Source organism: Hyperoodon ampullatus (genome assembly GCF_949752795.1).
Source record: "Hyperoodon ampullatus genome assembly, chromosome: 2".
NCBI classification, from domain to species: Eukaryota; Metazoa; Chordata; class Mammalia; order Artiodactyla; family Ziphiidae; genus Hyperoodon; species Hyperoodon ampullatus.
Window position 1 is genome coordinate 110,309,313 of NC_136915.1, and position 24,884 is coordinate 110,334,196.

Here is a 24,884-nt window from a genome sequence, read left to right on the forward strand (position 1 = left end):
ATATATGTACAATTGAATCACTTTGCTGTACAGCAGAAATTAACACAATATCGTAAATCAACTATACTTCAATAAAATAAATTACAAAAAAAGAAAGAAATCCAGAGAAGGAGGAATCATGTAAATCTTCCCCGTAGACTTTGAAAGGCCCACCATCAACGACAAAAGCCAAAATCGAATAAAGAGTGGACCAGTGATATATCCTCTATTTTTACTTATTTTTGAAGGTCTTCCTTCCCGACTTCTCGCTGTCCTTTAGTTCAAGGAGAACGGTGGGTGGAGATGGGAATCAACTGTTTGGTAAATAAAGTACCTAAGTGGATTTGCAAACTCATGCTCCATCCTCTTCCAGGCCCCCCACAAAGAAATGACTCCGTTGTTTCAATATTCGCGCTGACAGCTTGGCTCTGGGCTCCTTATATTAAGGCTGTATCTGGAAATGTGGCCGTCCGGCACCAGAGCTCAATTCATGCGCAAAGCCAGCAATGTCCCAAACATCTTCACCCGAGGTTGAGACAGAGAAATAGGGTTTTCTCATCAGCCCTAAGTGTGGCCCCCTAAAAACAACCAAGAGAGAGCAGGAGCGATGCACAATCCGATTTCTCAGCGGTTTGCGGGGTTCTTGGCGCCAAAACAAACCATCTGGTCCGTCCCCTGCCGGAACTATAAGACACGTAATCAATAATATTCCGCCTCGCTAAATAGTCCTGTCTAAAATGTCTCGGATACACACTATTTTACCTCAAAGCCCTTCCGAGCATATAAAATGAGGCTCTGGGGTACATCACCCTTCTGTTTGAATGCAAATGTGGGTTTTCTAATCATTTTTTCTTCATAGATTCCTCCGCCAGAAATTATATTCGCCGTCTTCACTTCCGGGTCCGCCATTTTGCTGCCTCCATTTCTCCGCGAGGGGGGGTTAAAGGCCCCCAAAATATGCATATGTGAAAAGGTCAAAAAGTAACCGTCAGTGACAGGGAGTCTTAACTAGAGAAGGAAACAGGACCAAACTGGCGGGCTCGGTGAAAACACAGCCGGCAACGTCCCGGACAAGGAGGTGAGGGGGAAGAAGAGATGCGTGGAATCGGGGGTTGTCACGGCTGGGAGGGAGGCTGCCTTGAAAAGTTGCACCGCTTCCCAGCCCAGTCCCGGACTTCTGGGTGCAGACGGAGCGGTGCCCCTTCACCAGAGCGGGGGCGGCTTGGGGAAGGAGAGGAAGGGGATGCTGCCGGGAGGAAGGGGAGGGGACTGGGAGGAGGTGAAGAATGGGGTGGGTGTAAGACCTGGGGCTGGGGAGCTGGACCGAGGGAAGCCAAGGCCACAGAGGTGACCACTAGGGGGCAGCGCGGAGCCCGGACTGGAGGCTGCCCCCTAGGCTGAGACCGTGGCTCCCTGCTTCTTCTTCCAGAAAGACAACATCGCTGTGAGGCACGGGAGGAGTTGTGATAGAGGAGAAAACGGAGACCCTAATTCTCTGACCCCAGTAATAGCCTAAAGATTATTAGCGAGCTCAGTAATCTGAGCAAGAGCAGTAAGGGCCACGCCTCCAGTTCTTGCACAGTTGTTTGTACAGCTAGAGGCCCAGTGGGGACGTGTGCAATAGAAAAAGAAAAAAAAATGTCGTCAGATCATGGATTCTTCGCTTCCATTTCTCCTTCCCGTTAGCTTTCTCCTATTCTCACAGATTTCCTTGAGCCACCTGACGTCATCTTATTCTACTCCCCCTTCCCAGGGGGACATTCCTCTCTCATCTCTCTTTTTAAAACATCTCGGGAAAAGGACATTCTATGACTTTCCTTTTTTTTTTTTTTGGCCACGCCTTGTGCGCTGGTGGGATCTTAGTTCCCCAGCCAGGGATTGAACCCTGGCCCCGGCAGTGAAAGCGCCAAGTCCTAACCACTGGACCGCCAGGGAATTCCCAGTAGAGGTGTTTAGGTCTTGGTGATATACTTTTTTTTTTTTTTTTTTTGGCGGTACGTGGGCCTCTCACTGTTGTGGCCTCTCCCGTTGCGGAGCACAGGCTCGGGATGCGCAGGCTCAGCGGCCATGGCTTACGGGCCCAGCCGCTCCGCGGCATGTGGGATCTTCCCAGACTGGGGCACGAACCCGCGTCCCCTGCATCGGCAGGCGAACTCTCAACCACTGCGCCACCAGGGAAGCCCTATACTTTTTATATATAGTATAATTTGAGAAAATATGAGAGTCATTTCTGCTAATGAACTACCTAAAATTTTGTTCTTTTTTTTTCACTGTTCCTGTCAGTTTATTTTTTGTTTTTTTCTCTTTTTTTTTTAACTTTTTATTTTATATTGGAGTATAGTTGATTAACAATGTTTGTTCTTGTTTTAAACTATTAGTTGGGACTTCCTGGCAGTCCAGTGGTTAAGACTGCGCTTCCACAACGGCGGGCATGGGTGCAGCCAAAACCAAAAACTATTAGTAGGGACTTCCCTGGTGGAGCAGTGGTTAAGAATCCACCTGCCAGTGCACGGGACACGGGTTTGAGCCCTGGTCCGGGAAGATCCCACATGCCGCGGAGCAACTAAGCCTGTGTGCCACAACTACTGAGCCTGCACTCTAGAGCCCGCAAGCCACAACTACTGAGCCCGTGTGCCTAGAGCCCGTGCTCCACAACAAGAGAAGCCACTGCAGTGAGAAGCCCGAGCGCCGCAAGGAAGAGTAGCCCCCGCTCGCCGCGACTAGAGAAAGCCCGCGTACAGCAATGAAGACCCAACACAGCCATAAATAAATAAATAAGTAAATAAATAGTAATAACTAAATTGAAAGGCAGGTTTGATATTTTAAAAGAAAGATAACCATGGAGGAATGCAAATATAAGTTTTCTGTAAGAAGGGTATGCTATCATTTTTTCTGTAACATTTTCTTAAGTCATAAAAACTTAGATCAGGTTATAGACTTTCACACTATTAACATTCATCCTCTGCTCCAGTCCAGTCACAGGGCCTGGACTATATATTCATATTGAATAAACTCCCCTAGTGGTCTCCTGGATACCCATGTTTGAGCACAATATTCTATGATATAGATTGGAATATTAAATAAAATAAATCTAAATCACATAGTGGCTAGATGATTCTCAAAATTTTTGGTTTTCAGGTTTTAATCTTAAAAATTATTAAGGACTCCAATCTGCTGTATCTATTGCTATTTACTGTTTTGAAATTAATTGTTAAATGTTAATTAAAATACAATAATAAATCCATTACCTGTTAACATAAATAACAAAATTTTATGAAAGTAAATAACTTCCAAGTTAAAGAAATAGTGAGAAGAATGACATTGTTTGGGAATTACCTGGCAGTCCAGTGGTTAGGACTTGGCGCTTTCACTGACTGGGTTCGATCCCTGGCCGGGGGGAACTAAGGTCCCACAAGCACAGCCAAAAAAAAAAGAATGGCATTGTTTTATATTTTTGCAAATCTCTTTAACTTCTGGCTTAATAATTTTCATATGTATTTCTTATTTTCATATCTATTCTACATTCAATCTTTTGCAATATGTACTTGGTGAAAGGAGGAGTATTTTAATAGCTTGTTCAGGTAATTGTGGATATTCTTCTTTGATGTTACACAAAAACTCAACAAGTGGCAATTTCTTAAAAGTTAGTTGCAATGAGGAATCTGAAACCATGTCAATGAATGTTTTATACTTGATTACCTTAAAACCCATTGATCTGCTTTCACTTTGAATGAATCTTTTTACCTGAGCATGATTTTGTAACATGCATTGGTCATTTGAAAAATACTGGTTCACCAAATAATTCCCATCCTCCAAATGTTGATGCATTTTATACAATATTAAAAAATCACATTCATTAGTATCACCACTACTTTTATGAGAAAAGTTTGTAGTAAGCTATCAACTCATGGTGGTGGATATTCCCAAAATTCTGTTTTTTGCATGGAAGCTGAAATTATAATTGGCAGTAAATATTGCCGATTGTCTTCCTTGAAATGGCAGACTCTCTTTGTTCATTTTTTTTAATGAGAAATCACTTTTTACAATATGGACAAAGCAGTACAAGATGAAAGGGAACAGATAATAAAAATTAAATTTATCAAGAATAGCCGTTTCCTCGTTGGTTGGAAGATTTGTAGTGAGTGGTGATTATATACCATTCAGACAATTCTGCATTGCATATAGGAACTTCTCACTATCCTGGGTAACCTTTATACCCAGGCCAGTTTCTAATTTACAGTAACCATCATTTTTTTTGGGGGGGGGGGCGCTGCAGCGGGTCTTCGTTGCTGCCCACGGGCTTTCTCTATTTGCAGCAAGCAGGGGCTACTCTTTGTTGCAGTGGGCGGGCTTCTCATTGCCGTGGCTTCTCTTGTTGCGGAGCACGGGCTCTAGGCGCACAGGCTTCGGTAGTTGTGGCTCATGGGCTCTAGAGCGCAGCCTCAGTAGTTGTGGCACACGGACTTAGTTGCTCTGCGGCATGTGGGACCTTCCTGGACCAGGGATCAAAACCGTGTCCCCTGCATTGACAGGCGGATTCTTAACCATTGCGCCACCAGGGAAGTCCCAGTAACCATCCAGTTAAATGACCATTTTGCATGCTCTTCAGACTTAATCTCCACAATTTATTACCTTTGATTTCATGTGTTTAGCAACAGTTTTGATTTTTCTTTTACCCTAAATAACTGAGAGTTGGCTATATGCCTTTTACAGGGAATAAAAAATCTCTCCTACTCAGATGCTTTTTTTACTACGAGCTTTCACAAAGATTTTAATAATGCCCACATAGGGCTTCCCTGGTGGCGCAGTGGTTGAGAGTCCGCCTGCCGATGCAGGGGACGCCGGTTCGTGCCCCGGTCCGGGAAGATCCCACATGCCACGGAGCGGCTGGGCCCGTGAGCCATGGCCGCTGAGCTTGTGCGTCCAGAGCCTGTGCTCCGCAACGGGAGAGGCCATAACAGTGAGAGGCCCGCATACCGCAAAAAAAAAAAAAAAAGTAAATAAATAATGCCCACATTATTAAGTGAAAAACTGTAGTGATTTTAGACATAACTATACTTTTAAACAAAGTATGTAATCTGGCCAAGCTGATGACTTTGTTTAAAAAAAAACTCTAGGTGTTGCTGAGACACCTTCAACAGGTGCAGTGACGTCTCTGTTCATTTTTGAAAAAGTGTCTGCCATGTACCTGAGTCTCAATATCCTTGGTTTATCTATTCATTTTTTGTTGTAACATACTATTGCTACCCATGGTTGTTTCAAAGGGGTGAAATGCTGTTTTATTGATTCCTTAAGCTAGAAAGGCAGTAATGTGTTTCACATATTTCCAAAGTATTTTTCTGGAGATTGAAAGTGAGGGAACTATGGTTTAGGGCCAGAAACTTCCCAAATATCCGACTGTTTGTGTTAGATGAAGTGGAAAAGAAGTGCCTTATCAGATAGTCCACTTGAGAAGTATCTTACATATATATAAGAGGTCTGCTAAAAACATGCATACAAGACGTCTTCTAAAAACATTTTACAGGCAGCTTTCCTTGTGTTTGAGTGACAGCTTCCCCAAAATTTGTGTTCCTATGCATAAAGATGTCTTTGGTGGACTTGGGGAAGAGGTTGCTAGAAGCAGCAAGAAAAGGCCAAGATGATGAAGTAAGAACATTGATGGCAAATGGTGCCCCATTCACCACAGACTGGGTAAGCTCTCTTAATTATTCCCAGCGTGTGCTGTTACCAACCTTTTTCTTAAAGGCTAAACAGTCTGTATTGATTTTTCTTCATTCTTTTTCTGCCTCAGTCTCCTTACAAGCATTTCATTTTCGTTGCCTCATCTGAACATGTGGTTTTCCTTTTCTTTTAGTCTTCCAAATTGAAAGAATCTCCTGTGGATATATGGGTGGTAATTGTAAGATATTATATACTTGTGATTTTCTATAATTTATTTATTTTTTTTTTTTGGCTGCATTGGGTCTTTGTTGCTGCTTGCGGTCTTTCTCTAGTTGCAGAGAGCAGGGGCTACCCTTCGTTGTGGTATGCAGGCTTCTTATTGCGGTTGCTTCTCTTGTTGCGGAGCATGGACTCTAGTTGCGTAGGCTCTAGTAGTTGTGGCCCACGGGCTTAGTTGCTCCGCGGCATGTGGGATCTTCCCGGACCAGGGATCGAACCTGTGTCCCCTACATTGGCAGGCGGATTCTTAACCACTGCACCACCAGGGAAGCCCTATAATGTTTTTTTAGAGTATTTTCTAAAGGTTTACTTATCCCTGGAGTGTCCTTGGGTTATGGGCTGTAATTAGCTAGAAATTAAACAAAATCAGTATACTGAGTGCATTTCTAAACTAATGAAACTCCTTGTTTCCTTTCCTCTAATATGTCCTCATTAATAAGGAATAGTCTAGCCATTTTGTTTCCTTTACCACTGTTAAAAAACATTAAAGAGGAAGGTGTAATTTCATGAGTTCAGACAGTCAACTTGGAGAGCAGAGTGTCAGAAGATCCAGGTCCCGGTTATAACATGGGCTTGCTTAGTATTCATAGATTTTGTAAGCACTGCCTAATTTTAACAATTCGATAAGCACTGTCCTCTATTCTGGGGTGATCAATTCATAACTTTAGAGGCCAGCAGTTTCTTAGCACTTCACAAAAAGGAAGAAAGGAAACCCATGAGATTAGCATTTCTATAAATAGACCTGAAAAGAGCAATGTGAATTAAATCCAATCAGGTAAAGAGAGTGAATATATGAAAAGCAAAGAATAAACGAAATAGGTTTTAAAATAGAGAGCATAACATGAGAAAGGAATAGATCTCTGGCCAAAATGGATGCTGATAGATAACTGTGATTAGTAACAAGACTTACTTTGAGATGATACAGACTTGCTTATTGCTATTGACACATCATTGCTATATTTTTCTGTGGGGGGGTGCGGGGGGCACTTCATCTCATCAGTCCTTTTGCTTTGCTTTACTGTGGTAACAAACTTCTATTTCAACCAATTAAATTTGTACCCTAAATTTCAAATGTAACTTTCTAGTCTCTGCCCTTTTCCTAGAATTGTTTTGAACTTGCCTATCCCTTCCCTTTATCCCTGACTCAGAATGCTCTTTTCTTTCCATTTTTTTTTAACCTTCTTCTAAGCCCTATTTAAAATCATACCCTTTATGGAATTTTACCTGGTAAGTCCACCTGACTTAAATCCATTATACTTAGCGCTTCTTTAATTGGTTGTATATTTATTTGTCCATTAGTTTATTAATTTTAATGAAATAATTTCTTCAGCTTATCTATCCAGCCAGATTCTCTCTCCAAGGGCAGGAACCTAGGCGTCACCTGTTGTTCATTTGTATCCCTCCAGTAATGATTTAGGACTCTGCACACAGTTGATATTAAATGAGTATTATTTTCCCACAGCTTGGAACATCACCCCTCCACCTTGCAGCCCAGTATGGTCATTATTCCACAGCAGAAGTGCTCCTTCGAGCAGGCGTTAGCAGGGATGCCCGGACCAAAGTGGACAGGACCCCCTTGCACATGGCTGCAGCTGATGGACATGCACACATCGTGGAACTACTTGTTAGGGTAAAGCAAGAAGAGTGAGGGGTCTATATTGTAAAAAAGACAAATACCTCCCTGTTTTTTTACTTAAACAGGTGGTAGGAAACTAGGTTGGGAAAGATTAAGTTTAGGACAGTTTATAGCATTGAATTGCATCTCTTTCAAGAGTCATCATGGCTATGAGGATTTTATTTTCTAAGTTTTTAAAGGCTAAACAGACTTTCTTGATCTTTCTTCATTTTTCTTCTGCAGGTGTTCTCTGGTCTTATGCCTATTTTTTCAGGCACTCAGCTCTCTGTTAATAAATGCAACAAAAATCTGTTCTTTTCCCCTTCCTCTCCCATCTGTTATAATTTCCAACTATGTCCTTAAAAGGTCCTCTCATTTAAGGCATTGTGTCTATCAGCATTCAGGAGACATGTTTTTCCCTTTGATATTTCTTAAACATTTCTAAATTTGAATATGTGTAATCTCTATGGAAATCCTCTGTATATGGTGATGGGATATTGTACCTGTGCTACTGTAACCAGTGTCTCTTTGAAAAAAATTACTTTTCTATGACAGAATGGTGCAGATGTGAATGCCAAGGACATGCTGAAGATGACAGCTTTGCACTGGGCCACAGAGCACCACCATCGAGATGTTGTAGAGCTACTTATCAAATATGGAGCTGATGTCCATGCTTTCAGCAAGTTTGATAAATCTGCCTTTGACATAGCCCTGGAGAAGAACAATGCTGAGATTCTGGTCATCCTTCAGGTCCTGTTCTTTTTATACACCACAGTATACTTCAGTTGAAGTTAAGGATTTTTTGTAGGAGCTGAATCAAAACTGAATTTTCTCTATCTTATCAAAGTAGTACTTCCATTATGTCTCAATCTTGTGACTCAGTGTCATTAGTATCTTTAAAAAAATAAATAATATTCTATAAAGCCCTGAATTATTCATGGTGATTGAAGAACAATGTTGTGGCCAGGACAAAAATAAGTTTTTATTTGGCTTTAGAATGTTTTTTCTCCATGAAACTTTCCCTTTCTAATTAAACTTGACTTGGGATAATATTAAAAACCTCTTTATGTTTTATGAATATACATCAGCTCTTGTGAGATAGTACATAGCTCTAAAGCATATTGAGTCATAAGGAAGCCATCTCAGAATTAAAAATCAGCTGTGATTATATCATCCATTGATTTCCTAAGCCAGCACTGGTATATCAGGAAATAACAGGATTAATTAAAGATTAATAGGACATAGCCCTGTCCTTGGAGTTTTTACAGTATTATGAAGGTAAAGACAAGATATAAAGCATTACAATACTATGGTGGTAAACAGATACCTAGTAAGTATTACAGGAGGGAGTATTGATAATACTTAAGGCAAGGATTAAAGTATATGTAGACTCTGAACTGAGTTTTGAAGGAGTAGTAGGCAGAGATGTGAGAAGATGATATTCTAGGCTAGAAAAAGCCAAGACACAGAGGTGGGAAAAGACATGGAATATTCAGGAAAGAGTAGTTCTGTGACCAGAGATTGGGCAAGAGAAGCAGAGTTTGGGAGTGGCAGGGGCTAAGGTTTGAGAAGCTGAGTTCTGAACATAGGGTTGTTAGATGGCATGCAAAAGAGTATATACTGTTGGGCTTCCCTGGTGACGCAGTGGTTGAGAGTCTGCCTGCCGATGCAGGGGACATGGGTTCGTTCCCCGGTCCGGGAAGATCCCACATGCCGTGGAGCGGCTAGGCCCGTGAGCCATGGCCGCTGAGCCTGCACATCTGTAGCCTGTGCTCTGCAACGGGAGAGGCCACAACAGTGAGAGGCCCGCGTACCGCAAAAAAAAAAAAAAAAAAAAAAAAAAAGAGTATGGACTATTTTGTGGGCAAGGGGTATCCAATAGAAGCTTTTAAGTAGAGAATTGATATGATAAGATTTTTTTAAATGATGATTGTTTGGAGCGTGGTACAGACTTGAGAGAGAAGACACTTACTGCTGAAGACCTTCATTAGGCCAGGCAAGAGCCAATGAAAGCTTGAATTAAGGAAGTGATAATGGAGGGTAGAGGGGCAGATTCAAGAAGGAATTTTACAGTAATCAGAGAATGGATAATCCATTTCAACTGAAGCTCTTAGCAAGGGGATAATTATACGTAAAAAATAGCCATTTCTACTGTATTATCAGTGGTTGGTTGGTTTGTTTTTTCTGACATATGGTTCCCTATAGACTGGTTATTCTCTTCAACTTTCAATTCCTTGTTTAGAGCCCTTTTATAATTTGACCTTTTTTAGTAGTGATCATGTTTGTAGAAAACTGCTTATGAAAGTAAAAAAATAAAATAAAGATAAGCATCTTTATACCAAAATTGTGCAGATATCTCTAGAAGCAGAAGTGCAGCATATGGAACTAGACTTTAAAATCCGGCACTCATTTATTTGCTTGTTATATATTCTCTTAGGGATTTCTTCAATGGCAGAATGGAATAAGTAGTTGGACAAAACTCTGGAGAATATTGTTCTCTGTAGATTCTCTGCAGGGATCTCCAGCTAGCACATTGTCTTGTACATAATTGATCATAGAATATTAGTGCTGGAAATTACTTTTTAGGCCACCCCCTTTATTTTTCAAATTAAAAACCAATATCCAGAGAGGTTAAGTGAATTGTCTAGAAGTTTTTGCAAATAATAATGCCTTTTTTTTTTTTTTCTAAAGTAGAGATAAGCTCGGGAAAGCAATCTAACGTCTCTGTTGCCCTGGTTTGAGAAAAAACAGTCGTCTTAATGAGAACTGTGAGGTCCCTGGGACATTGTGCGCCGGAACTAGTTCTGCTTGACAGAGCATTGTGGGGGGGCTGTTCAGTAACTGTATTACTAAGGCTGGTTAGTAAGTGTTCTGACTTTGAAATATCTTGCATTGTTTTATAGGAAGCAATGCAGAATCAGGTGAATGCTAATCCTGAGAGAGCCAACCCTGTGACTATGGGTACCCCATTCATCTTCACATCAGGAGAAGTTGTCAACCTCGCAAGCCTTGTTTCTTCAGCCAGCACCAAAACAACCTCAGGTAATGTTCTGATAATGTGACATTTATTTTAGACTTAAAATGAACAGAATTACAGGTTTTCTTATGAGATAAATAGGTACCCTGTCTGATACCCACTCCTTTATTAAAATATTCCTCAAATGGAAGATTTATAATAGATTTAAAAGCTAATGCACTTATTCTTTCTAGGGGAAGGGAAAATCATACATTGGGATTGTACATAAGTGTTTACTGTGTTAAAAGTAAAATATTCTACAGATTAATCTGTTGAAGGATTATGTCTGACCCCTAAATGAAAATATACGGGTGCTTTAATATGGTACTGCTAAGGAAAATAGTTAAATATTTATAGTCTAAGGCAGTAACAAAGCAGAATAAACATAAATGGTTGTTGGAATGCTGATATATAAGAGGTACATGTGATTATTTGACTAAAGTGTAGGAGTCTTGATTTGTTCTTGAGAACATATATAACAACAAAATAGCAAAGAAAAGCACTTGGTGTTGATCTTTTGAGACTTGTATGTTTTTAACAATAATATCTATATAAAAAGGAGCAAATCCACTTTGCTGTACAGCAGAAACTAACACATTATAAATCAACTATACTCTAATAAAAATTTTTTAAAAATAAAAATAAAAAGGAGCAAATTGAGTTTATTTTCAACATCTTATAAATACTTGTTTTACAATGAAGGAACTTGTGTCCTCATTTAAATAAATTTTCCTACTGACTCTTGGTTTCTTTTTCTGTTTCTGACTTTCATTTAAAAATACGCAACTGTATTCACAGTTAAGTTTGTAAAATATCAAAGGAAGATCTTGAATGAGGTATTATTATTTTTTTGTTTTGTTTTGTTTTTTGGGTTTTTTTTTTGCGGTATGCGGGCCTCTCACTGTTGCGGCCTCTCCCATTGAGGAGCACAGGCTCCGGACGCGCAAGCTCAGCGGCCATGGCTCACGGGCCCAGCCGCTCCACGGCATGTGGGATCTTCCCAGACTGGGGCACGAACCCGTGTCCCCTGCATCGGTAGGCAGACTCTCAACCACTGCGCCACCAGGGAAGCCCGAGGTATTATTATTGAGAGGCATTGTAAAATAGAAAGAACACACACTATACATAGAATTTTGCATTCAGAACTGCTTTCAAATACTGATTTATTACTTGACTAAGATGCTTGACCTTGGAAAAATTACTTCTCTAAGCCTTCTGTACTCATATATAAAATTGGGATATAATAATCTACTTCATGAGGTTGTTGTGAGACTGAGATTTTGTATTTCAGTACCCATTTTATAGCAGGGCTTCAATAATAGCTAATGTTAAGTGGAAATATAACTTCTCAGTGAAGGTTGAGTCCATCTTGCCCACAAGGGGGCAGTAGTGACCTTCATTTTATAAACTATCAACTGTTGTTTAAAATCACTGTAATCAGAATATTCACAGCCATTAGGATTTGTTGTGGTTCAGGCCACACTGATTAGAACAAGTGCTTTTTTAATCCAAAAGTTTTTAGAAACCAATAAAGTTATATGTTCACAAACACGTATTGAATAAAAAGAGCTAGAGTTAAGTCTTTAGTCTAACTACTGAAATTCTCCAGATTCTTATCTGGAATGATAAGCAAAGTTGAAGACATTCAGGATAGAGATTCTTAGCCTTGATTCCCATGGACCTATATCACGTTTGTCGTGTTGCTTTTGGCAAACCTACTCTTCTTTCTCTCTTCTGTATGTTGACAATGGCAAATTGAAATTGCTAAACTGTCACATAATTAGAGCTGATCTCTCCAGTGTCATCTTACTCATGAAGCAGTTCTACCTAGCTCTTCCCCTTTAGGGGACTGGCCTATCTGATGTTTAATCAGTGCAGATAAAAGAAAGGAGAAAAGTTATAAGACAAATTCAGGTTGTGTTATTGAGCTGGGTTAAAGGATTTTCTTTTCCTGAATGGTGGGGCAGGCCTCTTGTTTCCCGTCATCCAGTAATATTTTTAAGAGTTAACTGAAAAGACCTTAAAAAAAAAGAGAGAGAGAATTAACAGAAAGTATCATAGGATTATCATTTTGGTGGATTTTTTTTTTTTTTTTTGCTGCGCCCCACACCATGTGGGATCTTAGTTCCCCTACCAGGGATTGAACCCATGCCCCCACATTGGAAGCCTGGAGTCTTAACCACTGGACCGCCAGGGAAGTCCTTGGTGGTTAGAAACAAAATTCAGGTTATAAAGTTTGCTTTCAATTTTCCATTTGTGACTAAAGATGTCAGTCATCAGTGCCACCATCAAACTGCAGTGATTAGGGAAAGCAGACTAATTTAAACATTAATCAGAGCAAAACAAAGTTATGAAGATGAATTTCCTGTTTCTGTAGAATCATAAGATGCACTCCAAAGTCAAATATAAATTGCCTTATATTGGTTCATAAAGGGTACAGGCTTTGGAATCTAATAATTAGGTTCTAATCTGGGCTATGACATTTACTAGCTGCATGACCCTGGGCAAGTTACTTAATTTTTCTGGATCTAGTTTGCTGAGGTTGCCTAGCTGACCATAGCACACTACCCTAAATCCTGGTCTGAAGAGCTTATTTATTTATATAAGCTACATTCTGAATAGGTAAAAAGTTGTCACTAACAATGCCATTTCCCTTCCAAAAACAACAGCAACCATGCACATTTCACTTTATTTGATGTGGGGGTCTTATATTAAAGAGAACAAAGGAATTAACATTATTTAACAATAAAGTACTTTATTTTCCTAGAACTCCCTGGGATAAGTCTAAGGTAATTTGCATCATCTCTTCAGTTTCAACTGTATATGTCAGAATACTAAACCTAATTTTTCACATATGTTCTTCATTTTGCTATTGAGGGGAAGTTGGGTGAGTCATTATGTTTGAATCAAAGGGAGAGCACCCTTAGGTTGGAATCATTTTATGCTAAGAAGTATATAATGTCTTTCTCATGAAGCAGTTCTACCCAGTTCTACCTTTAGCTTGGTGGCCTACCTGATGTTTGTCCTAGAACTTTAATTATAACAGCCTTGCTTGTGTGTGTGTCTGTGTGTGTATGTGTGTGTTTTAACTGTGGTAAAATAATAAGTCTTTTTTTTATTGTTAGTGACTTACTGTCACATATATTCCAACCTCCATGAGGCATATATCTAAAAATTGCTTGTTCCTTGTTTGTTTCATCTGTGAGTTTTATGTCAGCACTTGGTACGATAGTCTGAGTGATAAGAAAAACATGAACTAAGCAGGAAAATTAGGGTATAGGCTATAGCTGAATCTTGCTCTTACTGAAGTCATTAGATAGACACAGGCTCCTTTCTAGAGGTCAAGCACTGTGTTCTACTCAGACCATTTGGTTCCCTGAGTATTTTATGAGAAATTAAAATAAGGATATTATTACTATCTCTACCCTTATCTTCACTCCCACAGTCATCACCCAAAAGCTTTGATTAAAATAGTTTGCAGCTATGTGTATTATACAAGTAATCCACCTTTTTATGGAAAAATCTTCTGAAATTTAAATTTATAAACCAGTTAAACTAACTAGATTAATCATATCAGAAAAGGACTTTAAGGTTTTTTAAAGTATTTTACAGATAATTGACTTTTTTAAAGCATAGTAGTGGGAGAACTTAAGAGTACATTTAGGGTTTCCCTGGTGGTGCAGTTGTTAGGTATCCGCCTGCCAATGCAGGGGACATGGGTTCAAGCCCTGATCCAGGAAGATCCCACATGCTGCCGAGCACCTAAGCCCATGAGCCACAACTACTGAGCCTGCGCTCTAGAGGCCTCGAGCCACAACTACTGAGCCCGTGTGTCACAACTACTGAAGCCTGCACACCTAGAGCCCATGCTCCGCATCAAGAGAAGCCACCACAATGAGAAGCCTGTGCACCGCAACAAAGCGTAACCCCCATTTGCCACAACTAGAGAAAGCCCGTGTGCAGCAATGAAGACCCAATGCAGCCAAAAATAAAATAAATGAAATGAAACTAAGAAAAAAAAAAGAGCGCATTTAAAAAGAAAATAGGGCTTCTCTGGTGGCGCAGTGGTTGAGAGTCCGCCTGCAGTTGCAGGGGACACAGGTTCGTGCCCCGGTCCGGGAGGATCCCACATGCCGCGGAGCAGCTGGGCCCATGAGCCATGGCCGCTGAGCCTGCGTGTCCGGAGCCTGTGCTCCACAACGGAAGAGGCCACAACAGTGAGGCCCGCGTACCACAAAAAAAAAAAAAAAAAAAAAAGAAGTGTATCAGTCACATTTCAGTCAGGTGACAAAGCTACATATGGTGTAGCTTTATTATACGTAATTTTATTATACATATAAAATAAATATATCTATTTTATTATACATATATAATAAAATATATATATATAATAAGTATATAATTTATAAGCTTATAAACTTAATTTATAAACACTCTTTAGTAACAATGGAGTAACTACTATGAGGAGAGAACTCAGGAATAGCCAGTATGGGGAGCAGCCACTACTTTTGTATGACAAAACTTAATCTCATGTCAGATGACAAGAAATATTTATGGGGTCCAGCTTCAGTATCACAAGATATGGCAAAGAAGGGTGGATTTGCAGCCAAGAAGCAACTAATTCACAACTGGTACAATAAGTATCTCTGAAATTATAGTGAAAGACATAGGGAAATGAAATTCATGTTATAAAAGTTTGATTTATGAAAAATCGTTGAGTAATACTTCCAGTTCATAAAGTTAGGAGTGCCTATTGCCAAATCTAATGCACTTCCCTCTTGGAACTTAGCTGTAAGGATATCACACAGATACAAGAGAAAAAGGTTATGAACAAATTGTTTTTGAAAAGCACACCATGACATAACTAAAGTAGGTAAAGTGGGTAATTGTTTAGCCTTTGACATTCAATATGTGAAACTTCAGGTTTTTAATGTTCTTGCACTTGAGGTCAATCCTAGTCTTCTCACCTCTCTAGCTGATGAATAGAAGTAGCATGGTTGAGTAAAGCCCAGGAGGGGCCTATTCCCTCAACACTGCTTAGTTTGGGGTGAGGCATGCTTTGTACCCTTACTGCCTGCTGCCAAGGAGAGCTCTGCATAGCCAGCCTAGGGAGTGGGTGGCACTCTTGGTCTGTTAGCTACTGATGCTCAGCATTGGCAATGCCAAGAGAATGATCAAATGAAGGGAATGTAGTGTGGCCTTACACCAAGCATATTACCTTAATCCACTTTAAAGGGAAGACTTTAAACCTTAAAAGAGTTTTAACACCATGATAATTGGTTTTTGTAAGTTTGTATTAGAGAGCAAGATTAAGCACATTAGAGTGAAAAGCTGAGGTTTTGATTTAATAAGCCATTTTTAGTTCATCTGAATTTATTCTCTCCGCTGGACCTCATTTGCCTTTTTTACCAAAATAGGTGACCCCCATGCCTCCTCAACAGTACACTTCTCAAATTCTACCACCTCAGTGTTGGCCACCCTTGCAGCTCTTGCTGAGGCATCAGCCCCCCTCTGCAACTCACACAGAGCCACAGGTAGGTAAGGGATATCTGCTGGGTGAATCACCATTTCATCTTTTGCTTTTGAATCTCCAGCAGATTTAATTTGCATGAAATGTTAAAGAATTATGGTTAGAGACAGCGAGGATAAAGGAATGTAGAGTCATTGAGCATCAGAAAGAAAAATCGCTAAGTGACATAATCAATCAGCTGAATAATATCAGAGAATGACTTAAGTTATTCCTTTGTAGTTTTGCAGCTTCAAGTTTGTTTATCCTGACTCCAGTTGCATCAGATTGAAATGTTTAGTCTTATATTAGCAGAGTTTTGGAAATACTCTATGTTATGCTTTGTCTGATGCTATCATAGAATGATTCTAAATAGCAGCCTAAATATCTTGTATTAAAGCATCAGAATCCATGGGACTGCTACCTTGCTCATTATTATATTCTTTGTACCTCAGGTTGGCTTGCTTTTATTTTCACTGGAGATGTTATTTTGGCATCTCCAGTGGATTTGTGAAGATACATTCTGTATAGTGCCCTTCTTATTTTAAAACAGAAAGGTTTCAGGTCACTTAGCCAGAGCTAGTGACCCACAGGGAAAAGGCTTAAGGCTTCATATAGGTAGGGGACAAATAGTCATAGGTAGGGCTAAATAGTCATTTAGGAATCTTTCTGGAAACCTCTGGCAGTCTGCTCCATCATAAATGAAAGCAGATTGTTGATTTCTTTCTGCCATTGACATTTGGATGCTGAGAACATTCCTCCAATCCTATTTTTCCAACTGACAACAATCATAAAGATCTCTACTCAGATGTGTGTGAGTGAACAGCATGGCAGAGGAAAAAGCAATGTATTAAACTTGTGCTTGTTATTCTTTTGATTTGTTCTTTGATGTTGGATAAATCATTTACTTCTCCAGGTCTCAGTCTCCTCATCTCTGACATTATGGTTGGATTAGATTACCTGTCAGGGTCCTTTCAAGCTATAACATTTAACTGTTCTTTGTTTCTAGGAGGTGTGAATGCTCTATTTCCGCTGAACTGCCTGAATGTGTCTCATATCGATAGTCCCTACCCCACTTATTGCAAAGTTCTACTTGTGACTCTTTAAGATATAGAAATTTCATAGTGGTAGGAGCTGTTTCCCCTAATAGTTATTGGGGATACTGACTAACCAAACTGAAAATCTTTATTCAACATGATACATGTAAAGCTCTTAGAAAGGTACCTGGCACATAGTCTCATTGCTGTTAATGTTATTGTTGATCTGTCAGATGAGAGAAGCCATCTACTATTTTTGTCTATCAGACTTCTTCTATGTTTTGACTTCTTGACATATTATTTTGTTAATTCACTATTAAATGCCTTTATTTCTTATAGAAATAGATCTACTCTAATTTATAGTTATTTTTCTAAGCTCTCTAAAGTTGTTTAGACTTTCAAGATGCTTTCTGAAAAAAGAGTTCCGAGATCAAATATGTTTGGGAAACTTACTTATTTTATATTAGAGAGTCACAGTGCTCATTAGTGTATTAGGGTCTCTGATACTTCCTACAAAATAAACAAACACAAAAATTTAAGCATATTTAAACGAGCATTTTGAAAATGTATTTGTACATAGAACCTATCTTTAGTGAAAGCTAACATGTCAATGAAGACATTTTATTTATTTATTTGTTTTTATTTTTGCCTGTGTTGGGTCTTTGTTGCTGCACGTGGGCTTTCTCTAGTTGTGGCGAGCGGGGGCTGCTCTTCGTTGGGGTGCACGGGCTTCTCGCTGTGGTGGCCTCTCTTGCTGCGGAGCACGGGCTCTAGGTGTGCGGGCTTCAGTAGTTGTGGCACGTGGGCTCAGTAGTTGTGGCACACAGGCTTAGTTGCTCCGCGGCATGTAGAATCCTCCTGGACCAGGGCTTGAACCCATGTCCCCTGCATTGGCAGGCGGATTCTTAACCACTGCGCCACCAGGGAAGCCCTCCCTGTTTTCTTTTCGCCTCTGACTTAGCATTGTTTACAGGAGCTTGCTTTTGTGAACTGTTGACTCTAACTTTTTTTTTCAAGTTTTTCTATCCCTGATATTATCAGTTTTAAGGGGGCTGAAATTACTATACTTCTATTTTTTTTAAAGCTGAAATGTTATGTTTCGTTTTGTCATCTGTAGCTAATTCAGAGGAAATCATAGAAGGAAATTCTGTTGACTCATCAGTCCAGCAAGTGGTGGGGAGTGGAGGCCAGAGGGTCATCACCATAGTGACCGATGGAGTCCCTCTGGGTAATATCCAAACTGCAATCCCTACTGGAGGCATTGGCCAGCCATTTATTGTAACTATGCAAGATGGACAGCAAGGTGAGTTATCCCATTTAGACAATTGTTTATTAAAAGATGCTTTAGACACTCAACACACCTCTAAAAATGAAGCATTAGGGGGACTTCCCTGGCGGTCCAGTGGTTAAGACTCCGCACTTCCAGTGCAGGGGGCGTGGGTTCGATCCCTGGTTGGTGAACTAAGATCCCACAGGCCATGTGGTATGGCCAAAAAAAAAAAAAGAGGCATTAGGGCAAGTAATGGGAATGGAAGAAAGCCAGATGCCAGATGGGACAAAGAAGCTCTGAAAAAGGAAAAAAACAGAAGCCAGGCTGGCTGGCAAAGGCTAATTCTCCTAATATATATAAAATCTGTGAGTAAAACCAATAATCTGGTAGAAGAAAGAGCAAATAATGTCAACTAGTAGTTCACAGAAAAGAAAATACTGATGGTTCTTAAAAATAGGAAAATATGTTCAACCCACTTCTTTCATGCAAGAGAAATATAAATAAATAAATACTGCAGCAAGATACCATTAAAGCACTATATTGTCAAGGGTATGGGGAAACAGGCAGTCTTATAAATCACTGGTGAGAGTGTAAATTACTGCATCCTCTGAAGAGCAAATTGTCAATATATATCAGTATTGAAGATGCATATACCTTTTGCCTAAAAAGTTATTTTTCTAGGAATTTATATTCACACACACAGAAATGACATATATACTAAATTATTCATTACAGCATTATTTGTAGTCATCAGAGATTAAAAAGAACCTAAGTAGGGCTTCCCTGGTGGCACAGTGGTTGAGAGTCCTCCTGCCGATGCAGGGGACGTGGGTTTGTGCCCCGGTCCGGGAAGATCCCACATGCCGCGGAGCAGCTGGACCCGTGGGCCATGGCTGCTGAGCCTGTGTGTCCGGAGCCTGTGCTCCACAACAGGAGAGGCCACAACAGTGAGAGGCCCGTGTACCACAAAAAAAAAAGGAACCTAAGTAGAAGTCATTAAGGAACTGGATAAATAAATTATGATACACCCCACCCATGCAATGGAATACTATGCAGCTATAGAAGACAATGAGGAAGACTCTTGTATACAAGTATGGTCTGATCTCCAAAATACATTAGTGACAAGAGCAAGATGCAGGGGTGTGTAGAGTATGCTACATTTGTATTTTTAAAAAAGGGAAATATATGTATATTTGCTAATATGTTCATAGACTTAAACTATCTCTGGAAGAACATTCAGAAATAACATTGATAACATTGGTTCCCTTGTGGCAGGGCACCTGGGTAGCTAGGGATGGATAGGAAAGACTATCTCTGGAAGAACATTCAGAAATAACATTGATAACATTGGTTCCCTAGTGGCAGGGCACCTGGGTAGCTAGGATGGATAGGAAGCTTTTCAATGTATATGCTTTTATAGCTTTTAATCTTTGAACCATGTGAATGTATTACATATTCAAAAAATACATAAGTAAATTTTTTTTGAAAAAAAGAAAGAAACTAATCATGACAACTTCATTTCTCAGAAATACTGAAGGTTGAAGAAGGAGGGTTGATATAATTACCTTTTGTGTCATCAAAATTTTGACTTGGCCTAAATAATTATGGGGATTTTATAATTTTCAAATTATTTGAATTGATGGATCTTTGCAGTATGGGAAGAAAGAGTAGAAATTAAACCTTTATAATTCAGGCTTTGGTATCATAAGTTCTTGGAGCTTTATTTGAAAATATACCACTGATATTTTTGTGGACATGATTATCATTTAAAGTTTTGGGGGGCTCATTGAGTAAGTGAGAGACTCTGCTTGTAATGGAGTTAAATAAATGAGAACAAAGTTGTTTTAAGGAAAAAAATAAAATTTGAGGTTTTGCCTAGATGAACTACACTACTTTTAAAAAAAGGTTTTTTAATTATTTATTTATTTATTTTTGGCTGCGTTGGGTCTTTGTTGCTGCATGCGGGCTTTCTCTAGTTGTGGAGAACTGGGGCTACTTTTTTTTTTTTTTTGCGGTACACAGGCCTCTCACTGTTGTGGCCTCTCCCATTGCGGAGCACAGGCTCCGGACGTGCAGGCTCAGCGGCCGTGGCTTACGGGCCCAGCCACTCCACGGCACGTGGGATCTTCCCGGACCGGGGCACGAACCCGTGTCCCCTGCATCGGCAGGCAGACTCTCAACCACTGTGCCACCAGGGAAGCCTTAGCGGGGGCTACTTTTCGTTGCAGTGTGCAGGGTTTCTCATTGAGCCCGGAGCACGGGCTCTAGGCACACGGGCTCAGTAGTTGTGGTGCACCGGCTTAGTTGCTCCGTGGCATGTGGGATCGTTCCTGACCAGGGCTCAGACCCGTGTCCCCTGACTTGACAGGCGGATTCTTAACCACTGCGCCACCAAGGAAATCCACTACACTACTTTTTACAGATGCATTTAACCAGGCCCAAAGAAGGAGAGCTGAAATTTTGTGAATTAATTGTAAGAAATTTTTAATCCCAGACAGAATTTCCATTTCCACTTAGCAGATATCCAAGCTGCTTTCTACTGCTATCAGTTATGAGTGTTCAAGGAATACAAGCTAATCTTAAAATCAACCAAACCAAATAACTAGGTAAATCTGCTTTAAACAAAACTCATAATGCATCCTAAAACCTAAGTATAATTTTAAGTTTTTATTTTGAGATAATCATATATTCATTCATGTATAGTTGTAAGAAATAATACAGAAAGATCTTGTATACCTATCACCCAGTTTCCCCCAATGGTAACATTTTGTATAACTCTAGTACAATATTACAGACAGGAAATTGACATTGGTACAATCCACCAACCTTATTGAGATTTTTTCCAGTTTTATATGCATTCATTTGTGAGTTTGTGTTCTATGCAATTTAATGCATCAGCACCACCAAAATTGAGATACAAAACAGTTCCATCACCGAGATTCCTTGTGCTACTCTGTATTCCTTGTGTTATAGCCACTTACCTTCCCACCTCATTCCTAACACTGGCAACTACTAACTAACTCATCTGTTCTCTATTTTTATACTTTTGTCATTTCAAGAATGTTATATAAATGGAATCATACAGTATATAGCCTTTTGAGATTGGCTTTTTTCTCTCAGCATAATTTCCTTAAGGTCTATCCAAGTTGATGTTTGTATCAATAGTTCATTTCTTTTTATTGCTGAGTAGTATTCCATGGTATGGATGTACCATAGTTTGTTTAACCATTTACCTACTTGATCTGTCTCCAGGTTTTGGCTATATCTGAGTAAAGCTGTTATGATCAATCATGTACAGGTTGTATGGGAACATAAGTTTTCAGTTTTCTGGGGTAAATGTCCCAAAGTAAAATTTCAGGGTCATATGGTAAATGCATGTTTAATTTTGTAAAACACTGCCAAACTATTTTCTACAGTGACTGTACCATTTTACATTTCCACCAGCAATTTATGAATAATCCAGTTTCCCACATTCTTGCCAGCGTTTGGTGTTATCACTATTTTTTTAAAAATTTTAGCCATTCGGATAGGTGTGTAGTGCATCATGTGTGTTGTGTGCATATGTGTGTTGACCCTTTTCTCACTTAATCTATGAGAAGAGAAATAGTTAAATTAGACACAGCTAATGGCAAACTGCTTTCATGAAAGGTTTCTCAAAATTCTTATTTAAGATATCAGACCTACTTTAGATAAGTTATTCCCGCAGAATTGTAAGCTAAGTGGTCACAGCTTCTGATCTACAGTCAGACATTTCTATATAAAAGCCTCAGAGTTGGGTCTTAACTGCATGGCTTCCAAACCTGCAAATCTTCACCCTTCCTTTCTGAGGTCTTCTTAGTGCCTCTAATCTTTTTGGTTTCTCTCTGTAAAGCCATGCCTTGCCTGTTGACTCTAAAATCCAAAGAGATATGAACAGTGAGATATCAGAGAATATATTTTAGTTTAGATGATTTTTTTTTTTTTTTTTTGGCTGCGTTGGGTCTTCGTTGCTGTGCACGGGCTTTCTCTAGTTGCGGTGAGCAGGGGTTACTCTTCGTTGCGGTGCACAGGTTTCTCATTGCGGTGGCTTCTCTTGTTGCAGAGCACGGGCTCTAGGTGGATGGGCTTCAGTAGTTGTGGCTCACAGGCTCTAGAGCGCAGGCTCAGTAGTTGTGGCGCACGAGCTTAGTTGCTCCACGGCATGTGGGATCTTCCTGGACCGGGCTCGAACCCATGTCCCCTGCATTGGCAGGTGGATTCTTAACCACTGCACCACCAGGGAAGCTCTAGATTTTAGTTTATTGTCTGATTCAAAGTAAGCAAAGTCTCTTTGTTTTACTATGTATTCATCACCTCCAATTGGTGTCCTTTGGCTTATAGTTCTAACTGTACCTGCTGGTCAGGTTGCAGAGGAGACTGTCATTGAAGAAGAGGCAGAAGAAGCAGAGAAATTGCCAGTGACTAAGAAACCAAGAATAGAAGAGATGACAGACAGTGTGGAGGAAAGCAAGGTAATGTTTTTAGCAGTGGTGGAGAGAAGAGAAGGCAAAGATTCAAAAGCCAGAACTTTCAAGGCCCAAACCCTTCTTTTTTGTCTACTCTCAGGAATTCTTACCTGTGGTGGTTTACTTTTACAGGAAGGCACTGAAAGAGAGCTACTTCAGCAGCAACTCCAGGAGGCTAATCGAAGAGCCCAGGAATACCGACACCAGCTCCTAAAGAAAGAGCAGGAGGCAGAACAGTACCGCCTCAAGCTAGAGGCCATGGCCCGACAACAGCCCAATGGAGTTGATTTCACTATGGTTGAAGAGGTGGCTGAGGTAGATGCTGTAGTAGTTACAGAGGGGGAGATGGAGGAGAGAGAGACAGAAGTGACCGGGGCAGTAGGGACCACAGAGCCTCATACTGGAGTTTCCATGGAAACTGTTTCAACTTAATGTTCAAGGGCCACAGCTTGTGCTGTGTCCATCTTTTTCCTCTTTTTAAAAGAAAATACAAAGGACAAACATTGTATAAAAATTAAGAATGTCCTAAAGAAGAAAACTATAGCAGGGTACAGAGTTTGGGCTCAGGAAGGCTCTCTATGCAACTGGAAAATTCAAAGCCAAATTTAGAGAACAAGTCTTCTGAGGGACCAAAAGAATAAGGACCAAATTTCTCAGCTCACATCATTGCTTGAAGCATAGAGGTAAAAGAATGCTGGATGTTGCAGATTCATTGTTTTTTAAATAACTGACTTTCTATCAAAAGATTTTAAAATAATATTCCTAATATGGACACACCCAGAGCCTTTAATATTATAGTTGTACCATCAAGTGACCTGAAACTTTGCCTTAGATTTATGATGTGTACCTGTTAGAGGAGAAACCTAATTGGGAGGAGGGATTAGATGCAAGCTTTGGGGAAGAGAAAGAAATATATTCCACTTCCGAAGGAGCAGGCAGGCACTCCCCACTATCCTGAGTTAATTTCACTGAAAAGAAACGTGTGATTGCCTGACTAAATTTGCATCCATTGTGTGTCCATAGCTCAGATGCCAGTTTAAGAAACTGAAATAGAATTTTTTAAAACTGGAAAGGAGAGAAGTGTATATAAATCCAAAATCCTCCATGCTGTGCCTCTACAATGCTGGAAAGTGGCCAGAAAGAGGCTCGTGGGGTTAGGAAACAATCTGGTCCTGAGATACCAACTTTGCTCTGGCTGGATTTTATGAAATTGCAATCAGGAGGGTAGTCTGTTGTCAGAACAGCTTGCTTCCAACCATTTATTTATGTAATATCAAGCTTTAATATCAACTTTTTAATTTTATAAAACTTTGTTGAGTTTTCTAAGTGTGCCTTTCTGTGGAACTTACATGGTATCCTCTCATATGCAAGAAAAGACAGGGGGAGAGATGAATGCTGAGGATGTTGTATAGCTTTCTCCATCTGATTTGGGTTGAGTAAATTGCTCTGTTTCCTTAAGGTCGGGCCTTGTGCAGAGCTTTTGTGCCTTATAGGTGCTCAGTGTGTGCTGGCAAAGGGAGTGAGAACTACCAGTGCCGTAATGTAAGGAACCAAAGATTCTGACCAGATGCTTCGTCACCTGACTCTCTTCTCTCCCACTATGCTCCCTTTGCCTATATACTTTTGAAAGTGTTTCATTGCTGGGATTTCTTGGAGTTTTTTTTTAAAAAAGGGAATACGGATGGAGAGAGAGGGGTTATGGAGAGGTCATCATCCTGGACTTGCTTGCTTGCTTTGTTGTAAATTAAAAGCAACCAGAGGGAGCTGTGCCAAGTAAACATTTGAAAGACTGTTTAGAATATGGTTTTCTTAGTTAGCAATCATGGGGAAAACATACATTTTTAATTTGGAATAAAATGTGACAGTTAACATGGTTCTGTTTACCTTGATTAGTGAAGTAATTTGCTGCAGTTTTCCAGAGGTGCAGAATCATTTGGGGCTTAAAATAGACTGAAAACATAACTCCCCAAACCGAATTTAACAAACAGAATTGGCTATTAGAAGTTTATAGACAAAAATATCAGTTTTGAAATTAAT

General features: G+C 39.9%; 1 protein-coding gene across 1 annotated transcript; it reads left to right on the plus strand.

Moving 5' to 3' along the window:
- Positions 1–5,562: 5,562 nt before the first annotated feature.
- On the plus strand, positions 5,563–23,279 carry GABPB2 (GA binding protein transcription factor subunit beta 2; the record flags this gene model as incomplete). Its single annotated transcript, XM_079698307.1, has 8 exons — positions 5,563–5,670; positions 7,382–7,549; positions 8,090–8,284; positions 10,438–10,576; positions 15,968–16,084; positions 18,211–18,396; positions 22,723–22,853; positions 22,980–23,279. 8 exons carry the CDS (start codon positions 5,563–5,565, stop codon positions 23,277–23,279), a joined length of 1,344 nt encoding a protein of 447 aa, XP_079554433.1.
- Positions 23,280–24,884: the final 1,605 nt, after the last annotated feature.